Here is a 26,387-nt window from a genome sequence, read left to right on the forward strand (position 1 = left end):
GCACCACTTATTTAAGAGACTGTCTTTTCTCCACTGTATATCCTTGCTTCCTTTGTCATACATTAGTTGACCATAGGTGTGTGGGTTTATCTCTGGGCTTTCTCTCCTGTTCCATTGATCTATATTTCTGTTTTTGTGCCAGTACCATACTGTTTTGATTACTGGAGCTTTGTAGTATAGTCTGAAGTCAGGGAGTCTAATTCCTCCAGGCCTGTTTTTTTCCCTCTAAACTGCTTTGGCTATTTGGGGTCTTACCTACTCCTTAGGTAGGTTTATTCCTAGGTATTTTATTCTTTTTGTTGCAATGATGAATGGGATTGTTTCCTTAATTTCTCTTTCTGATCTTTCATTGTTAGTGTATAGAAATGCAAGAGATTTCTGTGCATTAATTTTGTATCCTACAACTTTACTAAATTCATTGATTAGCTCTAGTAGTTTTCTGGTGGCATCTTTATGATTTTCTATGTACAGTATCATGTCATCAGCAAACAGTGACAGTTTTACTTCTTATTTTCCAATTTGTATTCCTTTTATTTCTTTTTCTTCTCTGATTGCCATTCTTAGGACTTCCAAAACTATGTTGAATAATAGTGGTAAGAACGGACATCCTTGTCTTCTTCCTGATCTTAGAAGAAAGGCTTTTAGTTTTTCACCATTGAAAATGATGTTGGCTGTAGGTTTGTCATATATGGCCTTTATTATGTTGAGGTATGTTCCCTCTATAGCCACTTTCTGGAGAGTTTTGACCATAAATGGGTGTCAAATGTTGTCAAAAGCTTTTTCTGAATCTACTGAGATGCTCATATGGTTTTTATTCTTCAGTTTCTTAATATGGTGTATCACATTGATTGATTTGCATATATTGAAGAATCCTTGCATCCCTGGGATACATCCCACTTGATCATGGTGTATGATCCTTTTAGTGTGCTGTTGGATTCTGTTTGCTAGTATTTTGTTGAGGATTTTTGCATCTATAATCATCAGTGATATTGGTCTGTGATTTTCTTTTTTTGTAGTATTTTTGTCTGGTTTTGGTATCAGGGTGATGGTGGCCTTGTAGAATGAGTTTGGGAGTGTTCCTTCCTGTGAAATGTTTTGGAAGAGTTTGAGAAAGATGGGTGTTAGCTCTTCTCTAAATGTTTGATAGAATTCACCTGTGAAGCCATCTGGTCCTGGCCTTTTGTTTGTTGGAAGATTTTAATCACAATTTCAATTTCATTACTTATGATTGGCCTTTTCATATTTTCTATTTCTTCCTGGTTCAGTCTTGGAAGGTTATATACCTTTCTAAGAATTTGTCCATTTCTTCCAGGATATCCATTTTATTGGCATAGAGTTGTTCATAGTAGTCTCTTATGATGCTTTGTATTTCTGCGATGTCTGTTGTAACTTCTTTTTCAATTCTAATTTTATTGATTTGAGTCCTCTCCCTCTTTTTCTTGATGAGTCTGGCTAAAGGTTTATCAATTTTGTTTATCTTCTCATAGAACCAGCTTTTAGTTTGATTGATCTTTGCTGTTGTTGTCTTTGTTTCTATTTCATTTCTTTCTGCTCCAACCTCCATGATTTCTTTCCTTCTACTAACTTTGGGTTTTGTTTGTTCTTCTCTCTCTAGCTCCTTTCTGTGTAAGTTTGAGCTGTTTATTTGAGATTTTTCTTGTTTCTTGAGGTAGCATTGTATTGCTATAAACTCCCCTTTAGAACTGCATTTGCTGGATCCCATAGGTTTTGGATCATCGTGTGTTCACTGTCATTTGTCTCTAGGTAGTTTTTGATTTTCTCTTTGATTTCCTCATTGATCTCTTGTTTATTTAGTAACATATTGTTTAGCCTCCATGTGTTTGTGTTTTTAATGATTTTTCCTTGTAATTTATTTCTAATCTCATAGCGTTGTGGTCAGAAAAGATACTTGAAACGATTTCAATTTTCTTAAATTTACTAGGGCTTGATTTGTGACCCAGGATATGATCTATCCTGGAGAATGTTCTTGTGCACTTGAGAAGAAAGTGTAATCTGCTGTTTTTGTATGGAATGTCCTATAAATATCAACTAAATCTATCTGGTCTATAGTGTCAATTAAAGCTTGTGTTTCCTTATTAATTTTCTGTCTGGGTGATCTGTCCATTGATGTAAGTTAGGTGTTAAAGTCCCCCACTATTATTGTGTTACTGTCGATTTCCTCTTTTATAGCTGTTAGCATTTGCCTTATGTATTGAGGTGTTCTATGTTGGGTGCATATATATTTATATTTGTTATATATTCTTCTTGGATTGATCCCTTGATCATTATGTAGTGTCCTTCTTTGTCTCTTGTAACATTCTTAATTTTAAAGTCTATTTTGCCTGATATGAGAATTATTACTCCAGTTTTTTTTTAAATTTCCATTTGCATGGAATATATTTTTCCATGCCTTCACTTTCAGTCTGTATGTGTCCCTAGGTCTTAAGTGGGTCTCTTGTAGACAGGATATATATGGGTCTTGTTTTTGCATACATTCAGCGAGCCTGTGTCTTTTATTTGGAGCATTTAATCCATTCACATTTAAGGTAATTATTGATATGTATGGTCCTATTACCATTTTCTTTATTGTTTTGGGTTTGTTTTTGTAGGTCCTTTTCTTCTCTTGTGTTTCCCACCTCAAGAAATTCCTTTAACATTTGTTGTAGAGCTGGTTTGGTGGTGCTGAATTCTCTTACCTTTTGCTTGTCTGTATAGCTTTTGATTTCTCCATCGAATCTGAATGAGATCCTTGCCAGATAGAATAATCTTGGTTGTAGGTTCTTCCCTTTCATCACTTTAAATATATTGTGCCACTCACTTCTGGTTTGTAGAATTTCTGCTGAGAAATCAGCTGTTAACCTTATGGAAGTTCCCTTGTATGTTATTTGTCATTTTCCCTTGTTGCTTTTAATAATTTTTCTTTGTCTTTAATTTTTTTCAATTTGATTACTATGTGTCTTGGTGTGTTCCTCCTTGGGTTTATCCTGCCTGGGACTCTCTGTGCTTCCTGGACTTGGGTGGCTATTTCCTTTCCCATGTTAGGGAAGTTTTCGACTCTAATCTCTTCAAATATTTTCTCAGGTCCTTTCTCCCTCTTTCGCCTTCTGGGACCCCTATAATGGAAATGTTGTTACATTTAATGTTGTCCCAGAGGTCTCTTAGGGTAGCTCCATTTTTATTCATTCTTTTTTCTTTATTCTGTTCCACAGCAGTGAATTCCACCATTCTGTCTTCCAGGTCACTTATCTGTTCTTCTGCCTCAGTTATTCTGTTATTGATTCCTTCTAGTGTATTTTTCATTTCAGTTATTGTATTGTTCAGCTCTGTTTGTTTGTTCTTTAATTCTTCTAGGTCTTTGTTAAACATTTCTTGCATCTTCTCCATCTTTGCCTCCATTCTTTTTCTGAGGTCCTGGATCATCTTTACTATCATTATTCTGAATTCTCTTTCTGGAAGGTTGCCTATTTCCACTTCATTTAGTTGTTTTTCTAGGGTTTTATCTTGTTCCTTCATCTGGTACATAGTCCTCTGTCTTTTCATTTTGTCTATCTTGCTGTGAATGTGGCTTTTGTTCCACTGGCTGAAGGATTGTAGTTAATCTTGCTTCTACTGTTTTCCCTCTCGTGGATGAGGCTATCTAAGAGGCTTGTGCAAGCTACCTGATGGGAGGGACTGGTGGTAGGTAGAGCTGGGTGTTTCTCTGGTGGGCAGAGCTCAGTAAAACTTTAATCTGCTTATCTGCTGATGGGTGGGGCTGAGTTCCTTCCCTGTTGGTTTTGGCCTGAGGCAACCCAGCACTGGGGCCTACAGGCCCTTTGGTCGGGCTAATGACAGACTCAGGGAGGGCTCAAACCAAGGAGTACTTCCCAGAACTTCTGCTGCCAGTGTCCTTGTCCCCGTGGTGAGCCACAGCTACCCCCCACCTCTGCAGGTGGCCCTCCAACACTAGCAGGTAGGTCTGGTTCAGTCTCCTATGGGGTCAATGCTCCTTCCCCCTGGGTCCTGATGCACACACTACTTTGTATGTGCACTCCATGAGTGGAGTCTCTGTTTCCCCCAGACCTGTCAAAGTCCTGCAATCAAATCCCACTAGCCTTCAAAGTCTGATTCTCTGGGAATTCCTCCTCCAGTTGCCGGACCCCCAGGTTGGAAGCCTGACGTGGGGCTCAAAACCTTCACTCCAGTGGGTGGACTTCTGTGGCATAATTGTTCTCCAGTTTGTGAGTCACCCACCCAATGGTTATGGGATTTGATTTTATTGTGATTGTTTCCCTCCTACCATCTCATTGCAGCTTCTCCTTTGACTTTGGATGTGGAGTATCTTTTTTGGGGAGCCCTAGTGTCTTCTTGTTGATGATTTTTCAGCAGTTAGTTGTGATTCTGGTGCTCTCGCAAGAGGCAATGAGTGCATGTCCTTCTACTCCGCCATCTTGAGTCAATCTCCCCCAGCAACAGTTTCTTGAAAATGTTTCTTTCCTCATTGAATTGCTCTGGATCATTGATAGAAAATCAATTGGTTATACATGTATGGATCTATTTCTAGACTCTATTCTGTTCTACAGAGCTTTATGTCCGTCTTTTTTTGCCAATACCACACATAAGGTGGTGTATGTTCACTAAATTTGCTCTCTTTTTAAATTCCTTGAGTATTTTAGGATGTTTTAATTTCTACATAACATTTAGAATCAACTGATCAATATAGATTTTTTAAATGTCTGTGGAAAATTTTGATTGGAATTGTGTTGAAATATATATATGTATATATATATGTATATGTGTGTGTGTGTATATATATGTATATATATATATATATGTATATATATATAAACTAAGGGAAATTACCATTTTAACAATACTGAGAATTCAAATGCATGAACATGTTATATGTTCATTTACCTAGGCCTTTTAAATTTCTCTCAGTAATGTTCAGTCATTTTAAGTAAAGAGATCTTGTTCAGCTTTTGTTAAAATTATCACTAAGTATTGTTTGGAGCTAGTACACAAAAACTCAATTGTTTTTTGTATATTAACCCTCTATCCTCTGACATTATAAAGTTCATTCATTTGTTCTGGTAGTTCTTTTCTAAATTCTTTAGTCCTGTATAACTCAACAGTTCTTCTGCAAATAGAAACAGTTTTATTTTTTCTTTCTGAACTTTATAATTTTATTAATTTTCTTACTTGATTACAATAGCAAAATTGCCAATACAATATTGAATAGAAGTTATGAGAGCACATGCTTCTCTTGTTCCCAATCAAAGGGTAAATGTTCAAAAGGGTATTTGTTTTTGTAAATACCTTGTATCAGATTGAGAAAGTACCCTCTTATTCCTAGTTACTGAAAGTTTTTATTAGAAATTGGTAATTCAACACGTATTATATCAAATACATTTTATGCATCTCTCAAAAAATATGTTGTTCTGTCTCATTCTATTATGGTGAATTATATTGATTGATGTTTTTTAATATTAAAACCAAGCTTACCTTCCTGTAGTAAACTCTACTTGACCCAATATATTTTCCTGTTCATATATTTCTAGCTTTGATTTACTAATATTTTATTAAGGATTTTTGTATCTATGTTCATAATGAGTATTAGTCTGTAATGTTTTTATTTTTGTAATGTTTTGTCAGGTTTTGGTATTAGGATTATGCTGGCCTTATAAAATGAGTTGGGAAATGTTCTCTTTACTTTTGTATTTTCTAAAAGATTTTGTTTAAGATTGGTTTTATTTCCTCTTTAAATTGTGACAGAATTCAGTGAAATCATCTGAAATAAGATTTTTTGATTTAAAAAATTCACTTTAATAGATATAGGCCTAGGATGATTTTCCATTTCATATTATATGTTATATTTGTCAAGGAATTTGTCCATTTCATTTAAGTTGTAAAATTTTTGAAATAGAAGTTGTTTACAACATTTTATTATTTTCCTTTTAATATTTGTAGAACACTTCATTTCTAATATTGGTGATTTTATTCCTCTCTCACTAAAACAATGATCATTTTCTCTTGGGGTTTATCAATTTTATTCATATCTTCAAAGAACCAAGTTTCCGTGTTAATTTTTTCTATTGTTCACTTGTTTTTCTATTTCACTGATTTCTTCTCTTAGCTTTCTTACTTTCTGCCTTCTACTCATTTGGGGATTACTTTGCTCTTATTTTTCTAACTTCTTCTGTTAGAACTTTAGGTCATTCATTTCAGGCCCTTCTGATCTAACAGTATTTAAAGCTATGTGTCCCCTTAAATGCTGCTTTTGCTATGTCTCACATATTTTGATATATTGTTTTCTCATTATCATTCAGTTTGAAATTTTTATTTTCTTTGTGTTTTTTCTTTTACTGATGGATTATTTAAAAGTATGTTGCTAAATGTTCCAAATATTTGGGGTTTTCATAGATGTTTCATTATAACTGAATACCAGTTTAATTGTCTTACCATCAGAAAATATGGTCTATAATATTTCAATACTTTTAAATTTAGTGAGACTAGTTTAAGGCCCAATAAATGGTCTATCTTGGTAAATGTATCACATACACTAAAAAAGTGTATTCTATAGTTATTAGGGTGGGTACAGGTATTCTATAAATACCAGTTGGGTCAGAATGGTTGCAGCTTATTTTCTGAGTTCTCCTAGCCCTACAACTATCTCCATTTTTACATGAACATTGTTTTTGTTTTTCTTTGTTGTTCCTGTTCTGCTCAATTTGTTTTCTATTCCCTGTAGGGTGGTGCTTTGACATGGAAGGGAGATTTGGCTGATTCATCTGAGAGGTCATGATCTCAGGGTCTCCTGTCAGCTCCTTACATCTTTTCTGTGGACCACTTGTACTCACCCACTATTGGATTTTGCACACCAACCAATAAAGTATTAGCTGATGTTCTCCAGTTGCTTCACTGAGCTTTTGGATGAGTACCTGTGAGTTGATTTGGTGTTCTCATGTCCTTCAGATACTCTGTTGCTTTGCTCTGTTTCTTCCTGCATAGATGCTAATAATACATACATCTTATAGCTGTTGGTGGTTTGCCTATATTTTAGGGTTTAATGGGGATATTTTGTCACCTCGTTTTGTTGTAGATGCTGCCCTGGGGTTTGATTTTTATAAACTAAATTTTTCTGTGTCTTTTAATGGGGGGATTTGAGAAGATACATAAACTATTCCATCATTGGCATCATCCTCCCAGAATTCTCTGAACTCTGAATATTTTACTTATGTTTCCTCCTTTATGTGTAATTTACCATTTTAGTCACTTTTTATAATTAATTTTTAAATTGAAACTGGAATTTTATTTTCCCCCAAACAACCAGTTTCCCTGAGCCAGCAAATTATAAAATTCAACTTTTGATTTGAAATTCTTACTTAATATAAAAATAAACATGGTATGGTTTGGATCTGTTTCTGAGTTTCCTAATATGCTACTTTGGCCTTTTTTTCATTAGTACTATACTGTTTCAGTTCTCACAGGGAAAGTCTATGCTCATTAGTAACCCTTTAGAATGATTTCATATATTTTCATATGTATTAAAGTAAATCCCTTTGGGATTTTTGACAGAAATAACCCTGTACCTTATAAATGAATTTAGACAGAATTACAATCTTTAACTATATTAACCACCTCGTCTAGGAATGTGGTACATTATTTGTTTATGCAAGTCTTCTTTTATGTTTTCTAGTAAGGTTTTAAAGTTCTTCTTTGTAAAACTTCACATTTAAATTTATTTTATACATGTTATACATTTCATTGCTGTCGTGAAGTGACTCATTTCTAACATATTATAATCTGTTATTCCTGGGTTAAAGGAAAATTATTATTGCACATTGACCATGTGGCTTTTTTCATGTAACCTCCTAATTAGAAAAATTATGTTCATATATTAATAACAAATTAATATGTAATATGTTAATGTGTTTTATAGTATTAAGTCATTAACTTATTCCTATAATTGGTTGGGGAATAGTATTAAGATATTATTAGGTTGAATTAGCAGGTATTTTCTTTATAATTTTGCATTTATTCTTAAGTAAGTTTAGTTTGTGGTTTATTTTTGGTATTGTCCTTCAAAGTTTGGAGTATCAAAGTGAAGCCACATTTGCAGAGGAGACTCTTCAACTTTATCTATGATCTAGCACAGTTTATAGAGCATGAGAGCATTTGCTTCTTGAAAGCCTGATTTAATTCTTGAGTAAGATGGTTTAGGGCCAGTATCTTTCTTTCTTTTTTCATCTTCCAAGTACTCCTAAAATTTATTGTTGTTGTTTTTTAAATTTTTATTGAACTATAGTTGACTTACAATGTTGTGTTAATTTCAGGTATACAGCAAAGTGATTTAGTTATACATATATATGTATTATTTTTCACATTCCTTTCCATTAAAGTTATTACAAGATGTTGAATATAGTTCCCTGTGCTATACAGTAGGTCCTTGTTGTTTATCTATTTAATACATAGTAGTGTGTATATTTTAACCCCAAACTCCGAATTTATCCCCCCTTTCCTCTTTGGTAACCATAAAACAAACCTAGTTTGTTTTCTATGTCTGTGAGTCTATTTCTGTCTTGTAAATAAGTTGATTTGTATAATTTTTTTTAGATTCCACGTATAAGTGATAACATATGATATTTGTCTTTCACTGTCTGACTTACTTCACTCAGTATGAAAATCTCTAGGTCCATCCACACTGCTGAAAATGGCATTATTTCATTCTTTTGTATGGCTGAGTAATATTCCATTGTGTATATCTACCACATCTTCTTTACCCATTCACCTGTCAATGGACACTTGGGTTGCTTTCATGTCTTGGCTATTGCAAATATGGCTGCTATGAACATTGGGGTGCATGTATTCTTTTGGATTATGGTTTTCTCTGGATATATGCCCAGGAGTGGGATCACTGGATCCCACTCCATACTGTTCTCCATAGTGGCTGCACCAATTTACATTCCCACCAACAGTGTAGGAAGGATCTTTTTCTCCACACCCTCTCCAGCATCTATTATTTATAGACTTTTTGACGATGGCCATTCTGACTGGTGTGGAGTGGTACTTCATTGAAGTTTTGATTTGCATTTCTCTAATAATTAGCGATGTTGAGCATCTTTTTATGTACCTGTTGGCCATCTGGATGTCTTCTTTGGAGAAATGTCTATTTAGATTTTCTGACCTTTTTTTTTTTTTTTTTTCCGGTACGCGGGCCCCTCACTGTTGTGGCCTCTCCCGTTGTGGAGCACAGGCTCCAGACACGCAGGCTCAGCAGCCATGGCTCATGGGCCCAGCCACTCCGCAGCATGTGGGATCTTCCTGGACCGGAGCACGAACCCATGTCTCCTGCATAGGCAGGCAGACTCTCAACCACTGTGCCACCAGGGAAGCCCTCTGACCATTTTTTGATTGGGTTGTTTTATTTTTGATATTGAGCCGTATGAGCTGTTTGTGTATTTTAGAAATTAAACCCTTGTCGGTCACATTATTTGCAAATATTTTCTCCCATTCTGTTGGTTGTCTATTTATTTTGTTTATTGTTTCCTTTGCTATGCAAAGCTTTTAAGTTTAATTAGGTCCCATTTGTTTATTTTTGTTTTTATTTTCATTACTCTAGGAGACAGATCCAAAAAGATATTGCTGCAATTTATGTCAAAGACTCTTCTTCCTATGTTTTCCTCTAGGACTTTTATAGTATCCTGTCTTACATTTATGTCTTTAATCCATTTTGAGTTTATTTTAGAATATGGTGTTAGAGCATGTCCTAATTTAATTGTTTTACGTGTAGCTGTACAGTTTTCACAGCACCGCTTGTTGAAGAGACTGTCTTTTCTCCACTATATAGTCTTGCCTCCTTTGTCATAGATTAATTGACCATGGGTGTGTGGATTTATTTCTACACTTTCTATACTGTTCCATAGATCTATTGTCTGATTTTGTGTCAGTACCATTCTGTTTGGGTGACTGTAGCTTTGTAGTATAGTCTGAAGTCAGGAAGCCTGATTCTTCTGGCTCCATACTTCTTGCTCAAGATTGCTTTAGCTATTTGGGGGTCTTTTGTGTTTCCATACAAATTAAAATATTTTTTGTCCTAGTTCTGTGAAAAATGCCATTGATAATTTGATAGGGATTGTACTGAATCCATAAATTGTCTTGGGTAATATGGTCATTTTAACAATATTGATCTTCCAATCCAAGATCATGGCATTTCTTTCCATCTGTTTGTGTCATTTTCAATTTCTTTCATCAGTGTCTTATACTTTTCAGAGTATAGGTCTTTTGCCCCCTTAGGTAGGCTTATTCCTAAGGTATTTTATTCTTTTTGATGTGATGGTAAATGTGATTTTTTCCTTAATTTCTCTTTCTGATCTTTCATTGTTAGTGTATAAAAATGCAACAGATATCTTTCTTGAATGGAAAATTTTGATTACTTTTCAAATATAGTACCTGAGTTTTGACCTGCTAGGTTTTCTTATTCTTTGGCCAGTTTTGATAATTTACATGTGTCTAACAAATCAACAGTGATTTAAACTGTATTTTAATAGAACTGCTACAATATTCTAAGTTTGAAAACTACCTCTAGTTCATAGTTTTCTTTGACTGATGCAATAAATTACAACAAACTTAGTGGCTTAAAACAATACAAATTTGTTATCTCATAGTCTTGGAATCCAAAATGGGGTTCCCTGGGCTAAAATCAAGGTGTTGACAGGCTTGTTTTACTTTCTAGAAGCTGCAGGGGAGAGTCCATTTCCTTGACTTTTTCAGCTTCTAAAGGCTGTCCACATTCCTTGGCTCATGTCCCTCTTCCTCCATCTTCAAAGCCAGCAATAGTGATTAAAGTTCCTCTCATATCATATCACTCTGGCCTCTTCTGCTTCACTCTTCCCCATTTAAGGACCCTTGTGATTACATTAATCCTACCCAGATAATTCAGGATAACCTCACTATTTTAAGGTCAACTGCTTAGGAACCTTACTTCCATCTGCAACTTTCCCCTTTGTCATGTAAGGTAACATGTTCAAGGGTTCTGGGGATCAGGACACAGACATAATTTGCAGGGGAATTACAATTTCCACACTATGATTGTAAAATTATTCTTCTAAATTAACTTTTAGAGCATTTACATTGCACTGTGGTCAAAAAATATGCTGAGGGCTTGTTTGTTTGTAGTTTCAATGTAGTCAAATGCTATTTGTTCAGTTTCTGTTACTTTTATTATGAGAAATCTCTTTTATTTTAGTCTAGATATTATGGCTCATTTATGGAATGGGTTTTATTTTGATATATGACATGGAATAGAAATCTAATTGGACTTAATTTAATCCAGACAACTTATAGCACCATTTATTCTATAACTCATCCTTTCTCCTATTGATTTGTAATAGTTCTATTTTCTCACTTAAATTCTTAAGTACACCAGAGGACATGTGGTCTATTCTGAATGAGAATAAGCTTACATCATACACAAAAATCAACTCAAAATGTATTAAAGACTTGAACAAAGACCTGAAATTGTTAAATTCCTAGAAGAAAACATAGGCATTAAGCTCCTTGATATCTGTCTGGGCAATGATTATTTTTTGTATTTGATACCAAAAGCAAAGGCAAAAAAAGGAAAAACAAGTGGGCCTGCATCAAACTAAAAAGCTTCTGCACAATAAATGCAACAATCAACAAGATGAAAAGGCAATTTATGGAATGGGAGAAAATATTTGTAAACCATGTATCTGATTAGGGTTTAATATTCAAAATATACAAGGACCTCATACAACTCAATAGCAAATAAATAAATAAATAATCTTTTAAAAAATTGGCAAAGGGGGACTTCCCTAGTGGCGCAGTGGTTAAGAATCCACCTGCCATTGCAGGACACATAGGTTCGAGCCCTGGTCCGGGAAGATCCCACATGCCATGGAGCAACTAAGCCTGTGCACCACAACTACTGAGCCTGCGCTCTAGAGACTGCAAGCCACAACTACTGAGCCCACGTGCCACAACTACTGAAGCCTGCATGCCTAAAGCCTGTGCTCTACAACAAGAGAAGCTACCACAATGAGAAGACCGCTTACCGCGACCAAGAGTAGTGCCCGCTCGCTGGAACTAGAGAAAGACCATGTGCAGCAACGAAGACCCAATGCAGCCAAAAATTAATTAATTAATTAATTAGTTAAAAAAATAAAATAAAGCTATTAACCCTTTGTCACATGTTTAAAAAAAAAACAATGGGCAAAGGACCTGTCTAGACACTTTCCAAAAGAAAAAAAACATACAAATGGATGACAGATATGTGAAAAGGCGCTCAATGTCACTATTCATCAAATACATGTGAATCAGAACCACAATGAGATATCATCTCACACCTGTTACGACGGTTATTATCAAAAAAGTCAAAAGATGACAAGTATTGGCAAGGATGTAGAGAAAAGGGAACCCGTAGAGAAAAGGGAACCCTTGTGCACTGTTAGTGGACATCTAAGTTGGTACAGCCACTATGGAAAACAGTATGGAAGCTCCTCAAAAAATGAAAAATAGAACTACCATATGATTCAGAAATCCTACTTCTGGGTGTATACTCAAAGGAAATAAAATCACTATCTTGAAGAGATATTTGCATTTCCATGTTCATTGCAGCATTAGTCACAGTTACCAAGATATGGAAACAACCTAAGTGCCCATCCATGGATGAATAGATAAATAAATTGTTAAATATACACAAATACATACACTGGAATATTATTCAGCCTAAGAAAAGAAGGAAATCTTGTCATTTGCAACAAAATGGATGACCCTGGAGGATGTTATGTTAAGAGAAATCAGCCAGACAGAGAAACACAAATACTGCATGATCTCACTTATATGTGCAAACTAAAAGTCAAACTCATAGTGACACAGAGTAAAAGAGTGGTTACCAGGGGCTGGTGGGGTAAGGAAACTGGGGAAATATCCATCCAAAGGCACAAACTTTTAGTTATAAGGTTTATAAATTCTGGAGACCCAATGTACAGCATGGTGACTATAGTTAATAATAAAGTATTGAATACTTGATATTTACTAAGAGAGTAATCTCAAGTGTTCTCACTAGCCCCCCCAAAAAAGGTAATTATATGAGGAGATGGACATATTAATTAGCTTGATTGTGGTAATCATTACACAATGTATGTGTATACCCAAACATCATGTTGGTTGTACACCTTAAATATATACCATTTTTATCTGTCATTTATACTTCAACAAAGCTGGGAAAAAATAAGTTTGGAGGTTAGTAATTCCACTTGTATGTAGTAATTACTATTGACAGTTTACCCTGCAACAATAAAATATAAGCTAGGATTAAGAAGTAAATATACCTCACCAATTTTTCTCTAAATGTCTAAGTGCTATCCAAAAAATCCTTGGACAATAAGGGGCATGAAGAGATATTTAACATTTAAGGATTAACAATTTTAAAAGAGGGATGGGATGGGGCTCCATTATGTTTTTCCTTGGGATTCTCAATTGTCTAACTCTTCTTATATTGAAAATAGCTTCGGATGTATCACAGATGCATCATCCAGAATTTGGATGAGTTTCAACAATGCCACTATTAAATACAAAGCAGGCTCTCCAGCAAGGGCTTTGTAGAATGCAGTCAGACCACTAGATGGATTCATGAACCACCAAAGACATCATTAGCTGAGCAGGACAAGGAACTGGTTGGTAACTATCACAGTGAAAGTGGATCACACAGCAGACTGAAAAAAAATGATTTGGAAAGCATCACAGAAGCTCCACTTGAAGCAGAGTATTACAGCTCTGGTTTGCTCAGAGACAAGTAGTGCCTAAAAGAACACCCTAGCAGGAAGGACGCAGAGTCACTGCTCACTGTGAGTGTATGTGACATGCTGAATGCAGACAAACTGCAAGAAGAGGAGCAGTCATGACAGAGGAAGAACTGAAGTTCACAGGGAGAAAATGCCTTCTCTGGTCACTTTAGTCAGGTTCACTGTGGAGACAATGTCCTCTTTCACAAAAGTGAATGTTTATCTTCTGGATGCTGTCTTCTGTGAATTACTAAACGAGTTCTAAAAAGGAAGAGCCACCTCTGTCAATGTTCTACCAGGCATCTTTGGTGTGATTTGTTTACTATCACAGGACTGTATGCTCTTCATGGAGACTCATTTACCTTAATAATCCTTAGCACTGCCTGCAGAGATTCTTTCTAAAATGCAAATATGACTTTTTTCTGTCTGCTGCTAAAAACCCTTCAGTGTGCCCCCATGGCTTTCAGGTGGAAATCCAAATTCCATAAGATAACATAAAAGCCCTCCACGGTCTGGCCTCTCTGAACTCTTTACTCATTCTCCATCTTGCACTGGTCAGTACTCCAAAAATACAGAATTACTTGCAGATACAAAACAGTAAAATACACCTTCTCTCAAACATTGGTGTATTCAGCATACTTCACCTGGCTAACCCCTCTTCTACTCATCCTTCAAGGCTCAGCTCACTACCACTTTCCCAATGCCCCAGTCTGGATTAGATGCTCTTCATATATCTCCCACAAAACCAAAGTCTGCAATATTGGTCTCTCTGTTGGCCTGCCTTCCCAATTAGTGGAGGGCAGAGACTTCATCTCTTAGTTCTTCTCTTTGTCCTTTCAGGATGCTATACAAAAATACCATAGACTGGGTGACTTAAACAGCAAACATGTATTTCTCATGATTCTGGAGGCTGGGAAGCCCAAGATCAAGTTGCTGACAGGTTCAGTGTCTGACGAGGGCCCTCTCCCTGGTTCAGAGATGGCTGTACTCTCCATATAACCTCACATGGTGGAAAGGGCAAGGGAGTCCTCTGGGGTCTTTTTTATAAAGGCACTAATCTCATTCATAAGGGTGGACCCCTCATAACCTAGTCACGTCTCAAAGGCCCCACCTCCTAGTACCATCACATGATGGTTTTCAACACATGGATTTCAACATATGAATTTTGGGGGGACACATTCAGTCCCTAGCAGCTATATAACCCTAAATAGTCTGATGAACGGATAAAGAAGATGTGGTGGAATATTACTCAGCCATGAAAAGAAACGAAATTGAGTTATTTGTAGTGAGGTGGATGGACCTAGAGTCTGTCATACAGAGTGAAGTAAGTCAGAAAGAGAAAAACAAATACCGTATGCTAACACATATATATGGAATCTAAAAAAAAAATGGTTATGAAGAACCTGGGGGCAGGACAGGAGTAAAGACACAGACATAGAGAATGGACTTCAGGACACGGGGAGGGGGAAGGGTAAGCTGGGATGAAGTAAGAGAGTAAGAGGCATGGACTTATATATACTACCAAATGTAAAATGGATAGCTAGTGGGAAGCAGCCACATAGCACAGGGAGATCAGCTCAGTGCTTTGTGACCACCTAGAGGGGTGGGATAGGGAGAGTGGGAGGGAGATGCAAGAGGGAGGAGATATGGGGATATATGTATATGTATAGCTGATTCACTATGTTATAAAGCAGAAACTAACACACCACTGTAAAGCAATTATACTCCAATCAAGATGTTAAAAAAATAGTCCATAACTATTTCCCAAGTAAATACACTAATTACTTGTCATAAAAGTCTTGGGAGGGGAAAGAGAAATGGTTGACAGGTAAGGAAATTGAGCAGTGATATTGGTAAGTGACAGATGTGAATACAGTAAATGTTGGACTACTGTTACCACTATTATCAGTGTTTGAATACAGAAACAACACCACTTGTTATTTGAAAATAAGTGACTTTCGTTGTTTCCTTCCATTGTGTGTACAAATTTGCAGAAGACATAAATCCTTATAAGTTCAAATATATAAGTCAAAATTCAACATGCTATGGGAAAGATTTTGTTTTCATCCTTTACTTCCAGTCTGATTTCTCCTTCATATTTTTATATAGTCAAGGAAAACAGTACACACTTGTCCTATGGAAATGAAAGATATAATCCTGCCTCAGATTAATTGAGCTGAAGCTTAGAAATTGCATTTTTCATGCCTCTTTGCAGCCACCTGCTTCTCCCCATTTGCAGGCTGGTACAGATCCTGTTTCTCTAATGTGGGAAGGGATGCACCAGTAGCACTAAAGGCTTTAAGCAGCTCAGTAGCTTTTTCACTTTAAAGTCTAAATCATGCAGACTTTAAAAAGTGGACAGAAAATCAGAATGAAATAATGAAAAAATTCCATGGAGACCAAAATTGTCTATGCTGCACATCTAAAAATAGGATACCTTAGGTCTACGATGTATCATTCTGAGAACTTCTCAGCATGTTCAGTGGTGAGGGTTTTTTAATCAAGCTTGGGGGTGAGTTACTGCATGCTTTTCTTGGCCCTTTATCTCAACAGCAGTAAAAAGGTATTATCAGATGAGAACATTGTGGCTGCTACTCACCATATTACTCCATGTGCCCATATGCACTGAAAGAACGCTCTGACTCAAAGAGGTCACCTGTGTAACACAAGGACAGTGTTCACTCTCCTTCCACAGAAAGAAGTTGACTGTCACCAGATGGCCTCAGGTCAGAGATCTAGGGAGTGTATTTAAATACAAGAGAAAGGGAAAGACACTTGGTTTAACTGTTACTGTTTCCTTCACTTGCTGGCTGTATTTCCTCCGAACAAAGTAGATGCAAAAATCAAAAGATAAATTAAGCAGATATAGTCTCTATACTTTAAAGCTTAAAGTTTAAAATTTTCATTAAAAATCAGTTTTCAGGGCTTCCCTGGTGGCGCAGTGGTTGAGAGTCTGCCTGCCGATGCAGGGGACACGGTCCGTGCCCCGGTCCGGGAAGATCCCACGTGCCGCGGAGCGGCTGGGCCCGTGAGCCATGGACGCTGAGCCTGCGCGTCCGGAGCCTATGCTCCGCAACGGGAGAGGCCACAACAGTGAGAGGCCCGCGTACCGCAAAAAAAAAAAAAAAAAAAAAAAAAGAGTTTTCATTAGCACAGGGAGAGCAGCTCGATGCTTTGTGAAAACCTAGAGGGGTGGGCTGGGGAGGGTGGGAGGGAGACGCAAGAGGGAGGAGATATGGGGATATATGTATACTTATAGCTGATTCACTTTGTTGTACAACAGAAACTAACACACCATTGTAAAGCAATTATACTCCAATAAAGATATTTTTAAAAATGAGTTTGCATATTTTCTATTATAAAGAAACTGATACCTGAAATCTCTTAAGTTTTAAACTTTAAAATTTTGTCAGTGTTATTATTTACCTATTATGGTCCCTTTAGGGTGGGAGTAAACTTATACCAAAACACCTCCCAGATAGATCATTATGTTAAATATAAAGCAATGAAAATATAAAAAGTATTTTAAAAATAAAAAGAATAATATATAAATAATAAATTCTGGATGACGGTAAATTTTCTAAGTTTAGAAGCAATAAAAAAATCCCCCCTCCATCCATAACTTGCCAAATACATAGCACACACTAGCTTTGCTGATGGTAGCAATTCACCAGATAATTTTTCTGCATGGGGTCAGGGACCTATCTCTGCAAAATGCTTCAGCCTGTTTTTCTTTCTTCAGTGAATTCTTGCAGACACTCTTCTTTCTATCTCTTAGACAACTAATTAATTCTTTTTTAAAAAACAGGTTTATTGTGGTATAACTTATATACAAAGAACTGCATATATTTGATGTGTACAATTTGATGAGTTTGGACATATGCAAACACCCATACCACCATTGCCACAATTAGGTGACAGACATATCTAACACCTCTCAGAGTTCCCTTGTATCCCTTAGTTTTGTTTTTTGGGTTTTGTTTGTTTTGTGGTGAGAACACAATGTGAGTGTACGCTCTTAATGAATTTTGAAGTGCACATTACCATATTGCTGACTGTAGGCACTATGTTGTACAGTAGATATCTAGAACTTACTCATTTGGCATAACTGAAACTTCCTACTCATTGAATAACTCCTCATTTTCCCAACCCCCAGCGGCTGGCAACCACTATTGTTTTCTCTGTTTCTATGAGTTTTACTATTTTAGATACCCCATATAAATGGAATCATACAGTATTTGTCTTTCTGTGGCTGGCTTATTTCACTTACTTGAGGTGGGCTTTATGTATTACTAGGGTTGGCTAAACTTTGTACATCATAGGGACTCATTTTATTTCATTTTATTTTCATCTCTGCGCTAAAGTTTTATGGCTGACCAAGAAAATGAGACCATAGATGTGTTTGCCGGTGTGAATGGACCATCTACCTACACCATCCACTGCTCACCATTCTTTTCCAAGATCAGCCAAACAATTTACAAGGTGGATGTGAAAGGTCTCCTAGGGTGGGTTATTTCTAAATGTCTTCTGGTGGATGGCTGTGGATAATCTATATAATCTGAGATTCAGAATGGCTTTCCTGTACCTGGCACCTAGTAAGGAAGCAAACTCAAAATGCTGGCTATGAAGGAGCCGATGTTGGATATAAAATGTAGATACTGTGTTTTATTGGGAAACTATTAATTTTATGATAGCAATGCTAGATTGTTCATAAGATGAAAAACCCATACATGAATTTGCAACATTTTCACATCCTAGTTTGATGCCTTAGCAGATATTATGGGAGCATTCTGCAAGATCATTAAAGCTGAGCCAGGTCAAAGTGTATGTCCCCAGTGAGCCACCTGCCCAAAGCAGCTGTGGTAGAGACTTGCCTGAACCTGTGTCCCCAGCATGGGTCTTATGTGAAAGAACTTTCTCTGATGTAATAAATATGTGCTTTCCCCTTAAAAAAAAAAAAAAAAGCAATGAAAGAAATCACAGGTGAAAATGTTGAAGTATTTACATACGTAAGAAAATTCCATGTACCCAAAAAGGGTATAGTCCAACTTACAAGGCAAATGAACTGGAAAAATATTTATAAATATGCCATACTTAAGGTTAATATATTTGATAAAGACTTATTATAAATCAATAAATCAATATGAACAATAAAATGTCAAATGAGAAATAGACAAAGGACCTGAACCTGAATATAAAGATTACCAAATAGGACATACAGCTTTATAATACATATGTAGAAACATAGTCCACTACAATTGATAATACACAACTTCAAACAAGGTACTGTTTTTTTCCCTATCAAGCATGCAATGATAATTTTTAAAATCATACTTGGTGTTCAAGAACAGCATTTTCTAATGGTGCTTGCTAAGAATTCAAATTTATGGGGCCCATCTCAGGCCCACCAAAGCAGAATCCCAGTGGATGGACCCAGAAATCAAGTTAGGGAAATTCTAATTCAATTGGGTTGCAGTAGGACCTGGGAATCAGTCATTTCCTAGCCCAATCTAGGTGAGCTTAAGATAGGGGAAATTTGAAAACACTGCTCTGAACAGTGGTTTTCAGCTATAGCTGGTCTATTGAATCACCTGGGAAATTTTAAGAAATACAGACACGGGTCCTACCCTCAGAAATTCTGATTTAATCCTTGTGGGTTTGATTTGGATAACAAAAATTTTTTAAGTACTTTAGGTGTTTCTAAACGTAGCTGAAGTTGAGAATACCTAGAGGGTGTGATAAAATGTGTATTCGTATGCTTTTCAAATGAGAGTGAAGATTGGTAATACAGTTTTTACAAACGATTTGTCGGTGTGCTGTTTTTATTTTAAAAAATATCGTTTTCACCAAAAATTTCAATTGTGCAAATTTACCCTATCAATGTAATCTAAATATAGAAACATGAGCAAGAACTTCTCTGTGTGTAATTGATTCAATAACAATATGTGAGAGGAACATAACTGCCCTGCTACAAAGTAATGGTTTACAAACAATGGTATGTTCAATAATGAAGTGCTATACACTCATTAAAAATGTGCATATAATAATTTTTTAATGCTATGGGAAAATATAGGGTTAAGGGGAAAAAGTAACATATAAACTGTATTTACTGCATGGTCAAGACTAAGTTAAAATAACGATTGCAAAAGACAGGAAGAAAATACTCTAAATTTCTAAGGGCTTTGAGCTATGGGGAGAAGAATAATGACTTCTGGGGGTTATTTTCTAACTTCTCTGAATTGCAGAAATTTATATAGTATTTATGTTAGATCTAATTAAAATATTTAGAATTTTTATTGTGTTACGCATAACATAAAATTTACCATTTTAACAATTTTCAAGGGTACGATTCAGTGCCATTAAGTACATTCACACTGTGGTGCAAGCATCACCATCATTTATCTACAGAACTTTTTCATCTTCCCCAACTGAAACTTTGTACATTTCAGTTAAACAATAACTCCCCATTACCTCCTCTCCCTAGCCTCTGGTAACCAGTATTCTACTTTCTGTCTCTATGAATTTGACTATCCTAATATAAATGGAATCATACAATATTTGTCCTTTTGTGCCTGGCTTATTTCACTTAGCGCAATGCCTTCAAGATTTATCCATGTTACAGCATGTATCAGAACTGTATTGCTTTTTAAGGCTGCATAATACTCCATTGTATGTATATACCACCATCTCGTTTATCCTTTCATCCATTGATGGACATTTGAATTGTTTCCACCTTTTGGCTACTCTGAATAATGTTGCTATGAACGTTGATGTACAAATACCTGTTCAAGCCCTTGCTTTCAATTTTGGGGGGAATATACCTAAAATCAAACGGCTGGATCATATGGAAATTCTATGTTTAATTTTTTGAGGAACTGCCATACTATTTTCCACAGAGGCTGCACCATTTCACATTCCCACCAGCAACTCACAAGGATTTTAATTTCTCCACATCCTTGCAATTTTTTTCATAACAAGGTCAATCACTACATATGGCGATATTTCTAAAATGTATCACTCACTTTCCAGCCTTCTTAAAAAGAAAATATTGAACAAAATTCAGCCTTTTTTTTAAAGAACTATACAATTGATGCCTCCTCGGGAGCTATTGCAATATGTTTTTATTTGATAAGCTATTTTGTTTGATAACTATTTTATTTAATAACTATTCTCAGATATTTCCATAGATTAGATCAATCCTTTCAACCTCCTGTGAAATATCATCCCCATTTCACAGATAAGTAAATGAGGTACAAAGAAGTAAAGGAACTTTTCCAAGATCACACAGCTAGCAAGTGAAGACAGCAGGATTCAAAGTCCACGTCTTTACACATTTTGCTAGACTCCTAACCATCTAAGAATGTCTGTCTCTATATTTAACATCCCCAAACCAATACTGTACACTCTTAGAAAATTTGTGTATGTTGTTTAATGTTTTTCCTTCTGGTTGTTGCTGTCATTCCTTGTGGCTGTAAAAGCACCTACCTCTGGCTGTTTTCTCCTCTCCAACCCACATGTTGATACTGATGTCCTGTCATCAAGAAAAAGAGAAAAAAGAGAGAGTTAAAACTGTGTAAGAAGTAAAAACGCATAGATTTCAGAGAATTTGAGGGATCAACCTCAGGAGAAAAATATACAAGCTTAGGTACTTGGCTTTCATGATATCTATTTTGGTGGTTTGATGACCTATTTGGCTTATTTCTGGCTTTCTTCTTGTGTTCCAGGTGCTGAGTCTGCCTTTATGAATGAATATGAGTGCTTACTCTTACTTCTACTTACCTTGTGTAATATAGAGTAATTTATTTTTTAAAAAGCTTGCCTCAAAGTTATAAAGATCCTTTATATATCTGATATTCTCTTTTTAAAAATGTCTACTTAATATTTTCATGATATACACAGAGAGAGATTCAAGGAAAAGACCTTTGATATTGAAAGTTTCTGGTCCTATAGCAAAACTATTCAAACTATAGATCCAATGTCTACTGATCACAGATGCCCATCAATAACAGCCTGGAGTATCTTTATAGAATTTATTATGTCATAGATATATTTTCGGGAAAGAATAGACAAATGTTTCCTTCCTTGTGTAACATGTATATTGTGAAATGCTGAGTACTGTATTTACTTTTTTGAAATCAAACATTCTTTCCAATAAAGTAGGAGAGGTCACTAGTTAAATAAATATAACAGTGAGTCATTGTATGTATCAAAATCCTTTTATTTTAAGTGAGATCAATACATTACCCTATTTCACATCACCATCTGTTTTTCTAGAAATTAAGTTTTTCTATAGCAACATTTCTTTTCCACATCTCTAAGATTTTTCTAGGAAATAGGTTAATAACTGGAGTAAAGCTGAGAGAAAAATTTTCCAAATACAAAAGAGAAAAATAAACAATTTCTGTAGAAAAGCTCTAGCCATCCGTACCCCCTTAAATCCAGTAATAAGTGAGTGATAAATGTAAGTTTTGTACTACTAGGTTTATAGTTAATTTCCATCTAAATACTCCAAGCAATCTTATCCAACAAAATCAGGTTGGTGGGAGCAGGCGTGTGTGGGGGAGTAAAGAAAACAAAAGAGAGATCTGAACTAGCTGATGGGAATAGCGCTATCTTACCCACAGCTTTGAGGCTGTTGGGAGTAAAGCAGAAACAAAATAGTCAGAGTGTTACATTATTTCTTTTAAGAACATACTCCTCAAATCTAGAGGTTTAAAGATATAAAACCTCTACTGGACTCCAAAATTTGATCCTTTCAACAATGACTTCTGACTAAAGCAGTAGTACTGTTAATATCAATAAATATACTCAAATTCTGAAATGATTCAATTAACACTTTTAGGAACTTTTTGTAACCAGACCTTACAAATGTACTATAATTCTCTTTGTTTTTGTCACATAAAGATAGGGCTATTGTCTCTAATCATCTGTACCCAACTTCTACTAAACATACGATCCTGTGCAAGTTAATATCCCTGGAAGTGGACCTCTATTCTCCACCTTTTGTTTTTCTACATTTCTACTACTTGCCTCTACCATTCATGGTAGTATTGCTTTATATTATCTTAAAATCTCCTATAATTTTTTTCACATATGCATTATGTTTTACTGTTAAGTATCACCCATATTAACTAAGATAGTCTGTATAGTGAGATTTAAATGTTTTTTTTTCCAATCAATAAATAATAAATTTGTCCAAAGAAGAATTTGTTGGGAGTGGAAGCATTCTTCAAGGCTATTATAACCACAGGAAACTAGAGCAATAAACCAGGTGAATTGAGGATGAGGCCCAGAAGCCTGGGTCTTCAGCTATTAAACATCCCTTCAAAACAAAAACAGCTATTTAGAAGGGTCTAAACTTATTGAGGCTGATATACAATCAACATCCAAAAGTTGAAAACTCTTCAGTAAAATACAGTTCACTGTTTTATTGTGGTCACGAAGTACTATGAAAACATTTAAGGAAACCTTTGAACATGGAGTAAATAATGTTTGGGGAGACAAAAATCAGAGGGTTTAACAAGAAAATATAATGGAATTGAGAATAGAATTGAAAATGGCAAGACAGCTACTTTGTTTTAATAGAAATTGAGTAAATATAGTCTATCAGAAATTTGGACTGGGCTTCAAGTTACTGGTTTCCAGCTGTCACAGTTGAAAGAAAAAAGGAAGGAAGGGAGAGAGGAAGAAGAAGAGAGGGGGAAGAAAATTAAAAAAGTAGAAAGGATTTAAAAAATAAAAACCTGAAGTATTCTTCTAGAGCTCAAGAAACAATCCGACAGGTTCGTAACATTTCACTGAAACCAGAAGCAGAATCATAATGGACTGAAGTCTCAATCAGGCCCCTACAACATATGTAGCTTTGTTTAAAATGACTAAGGTGAAATATATCAGCTTACGGAAAATGGGGAGGGCTTCCAGCATTTGGCTAGTGTACTAGGTGATGGATGTTGATGAGCAATTCCCTTAAACAACTGATTTACTGCCAACAGAGAAAAACATTGGAAGCACATCCAAAAACTCATTTGCAATTGAGATTACAAGGGTAGCCATTCTGTCCACCTTCCCCTCCCTCACCAGAGAGGTGACCCTGTTCCTGGCGACCACCTCCACACAAAGGCCACGGAAGAACCCCTCCTTCTCCTAACTCCCTTTCCTTTGCCTCAAAAGTCACTATAAAGCCTGCCTTACTCTGTCTTCCAATCGCTTCCTCTCTCCCTCCTTTTCTTCCTCTCCTTCCTTCCCTCCCAGCTTTTCTTTCTTTCTTCCTAAAATCATTGCTTTTGTAAAAATACACCCCTACACCACTAGACATACGTCGCATGCAAGACAAAGTCAGGCACAGGCGGCGGGTCCATGCATTCGCCAGCACCATCTGCCCCCTGCGATTCATCGCCACTTTCCACCTCCCGGAGGTGAGAGGGGCGGGAGGCAAAGGACACGCAGAGCTGGTGTGACCCAGTTCTTAGGAAACTTTCAGCTGGTCGCAACCCCTCCCCCACCCGAAACGCTTCAATCATCCATCAAGCCCAGAAAACTACAGTGACCTCTGCCTAGCCTTTGGAGCTGGAAAAGAGGCGAAGCAAGAAAAGCAGGAAGAGGTTCGCCCCTTTGCTTCCCACACCGCCCAACGGCGGCGGGCGCAGAGCTGCGGCACGGCCGGAGGGGGCCGCTGTTCGCTCAGAGCAGCCGCCCTACCGCCGCCGTCCGCACCTCCCACGGCCCCGCTGGCCCAGCCCCGCCAAGTTCCAAGAGCCCCCAGTCGAGCAAGCGCCGGGAACGAGCGCCGCCCGGGCAGGAGCAGACGGCGCAGACCAGCAAGTCTGCGGCACTCGTCGGAAAGGCTCCGGGGAAACTCCCAGTGCCCCGGGGACTTTGGAGAGAGCGAGCTGTCCCCGCGCGCGCAAGTCCGCCAAGTGAGCGCTCAGCTCACCTGTTTCTCCCGCGCCACCGCCTACCCACCCCTCGGACTCGCGCCTCCCGAGGTGCCCGCCCGCTCCCGCGATGAATCCGGCGCTGGGCAACCAGACCGATGTGGCCGGCCTGTTCCTAGCCAACAGCAGTGAGGCGCTGGAGCGCGCCGTGCGCTGCTGCACCCAGGCATCCGTGGTGACCGACGACGGCTTCGCGGAGGGCGGCCCGGACGAGCGTAGCCTGTATATCATGCGAGTGGTGCAGATCGCCGTCATGTGCGTGCTCTCGCTCACCGTGGTCTTCGGTATCTTCTTCCTTGGCTGCAACCTCCTCATCAAGTCCGAGGGCATGATCAACTTCCTAGTGAAGGACCGGAGACCGTCTAAGGAGGTGGAGGCGGTGGTCGTGGGGCCCTACTGACCGGCCCCCGGCCCCCGCGGCAGCCGCCCCATGCCTCCCCACTTCACCAGCCGGGCCGCGCCCCCTCACCATCCGAGACTGGGCGAAGCAAACCTGTCGGAGTCAATTATTTCTCTCGACTTCTGCTTTTCGGGATGAAGCGACCCGCTTTCTCGCTGGCTCTCTGAAAGTCCCCAGGCCTGGCTATAGAAGAGAGCCCTGACTCTGGACTCCAGCAGCAAGTGGCAAGAAGAAGGCGATTGGGGCGCAGAACTTTGGAAGCTGCCGCTGGCGCGGGATGCGGGGACACCGGCCGGGCCAAGGCCCCTTTCCACCCGCAGGTGGGCCAAGCTCTGGGGGCAGGTGGAGAGGGCGGGCAGGGAGAGACCAACGGCACCGCTTGCCTGGTGACTGGAAAAGTGACCCGCGTATACTCCACTTAACCGAACTAACGGGGACACACAAATCCGTGTCCGGCTTCGCGCCCGTTCCCTCCCGCTCCTCCCAGCCCTGGCAGGAGGGGCGATAAATACCTTTGATTGATTGTAACGTGCCGTTTTAAGGGATTTTGTGTTTGTTTGCTTGAATACAAATATTTGATAAGTCTTTTTCCGCCCTAGTGGCCTGTTTGCCTGCCTGGGGGGTTAGAGTTTTGTGTTGGGAGAAGGGGTGGGGGGAGGGGAACCTGTGAATGGGGTGAGTTGTTTCTTTTCATGCATTTCCAACTGGGTCTTTGGGGGGCGGGGGGAGGGGCTGGCCCTCCAGCTGGCCCCGGGACAAAGACTCGGAATAGAACTCCGAGCTCGTGACTGCACGGTTTATGCCACAAAAGTGCTCTTGACATTCGTGACACCGTTTTGACTCCCCCCCCCCTTATTTAACATTTCCTTAATAAATGCAACATTTAAGTGTTTTGTTCCTGGCCTCCTGGTGGTCATTCTGCGCTCCCGGCAGAAGGGAACGGGCGACGGTAAGGACTCGGGTTACCGGTTCGGGGTGGAATTCGCTTTGGAGAGCTGCGATTCAACTCGTGGATCCTACGCAGGGACGAGGGTGGGAGCAAGACAGAGAGGCCCAGGGACGAGTGAGACATGGCCAAGCCGCAGGCACAGGAGCCGTCTTGGAGGCAGCATCCTTTGTTTTCCTTTACAGTTAATATTTTATATTTCATTTAGGCTCAGCTCTCTGAGCCAGGCGAGACGACGGGAGGCCCCCGCGGGAAGATGACACTTCCGTGCAGGGCTCCGGTGGGAACACAGGGTTACACCGCTAATGAAAGGAAAAGAC

The 26,387-nt window shown here is 38.1% G+C and overlaps 1 protein-coding gene across 1 annotated transcript; it reads left to right on the forward strand.

The window, feature by feature from the left end:
• The first annotated feature begins 24,574 nt into the window (after nucleotides 1-24,574).
• On the forward strand, nucleotides 24,575-26,015 carry RPRM (reprimo, TP53 dependent G2 arrest mediator homolog). The gene has a single exon (XM_029226093.1). It carries the CDS (start codon nucleotides 24,792-24,794, stop codon nucleotides 25,119-25,121), a length of 330 nt encoding a protein of 109 aa, XP_029081926.1. The 5' UTR covers nucleotides 24,575-24,791; the 3' UTR covers nucleotides 25,122-26,015.
• Nucleotides 26,016-26,387: the final 372 nt, after the last annotated feature.

This window comes from Monodon monoceros, unplaced genomic scaffold, assembly GCF_005190385.1.
Source record: "Monodon monoceros isolate NGI ecotype Baffin Bay Population unplaced genomic scaffold, NGI_Narwhal_1 Super_Scaffold_16, whole genome shotgun sequence".
Lineage (NCBI taxonomy): Eukaryota > Metazoa > Chordata > Mammalia > Artiodactyla > Monodontidae > Monodon > Monodon monoceros.

Bases quoted from the DNA above. Each gene is read 5' to 3' on its own strand.
- RPRM (XM_029226093.1), top strand. From the start codon at position 24,792: ATGAATCCGGCGCTGGGCAACCAGACCGATGTGGCCGGCCTGTTCCTA.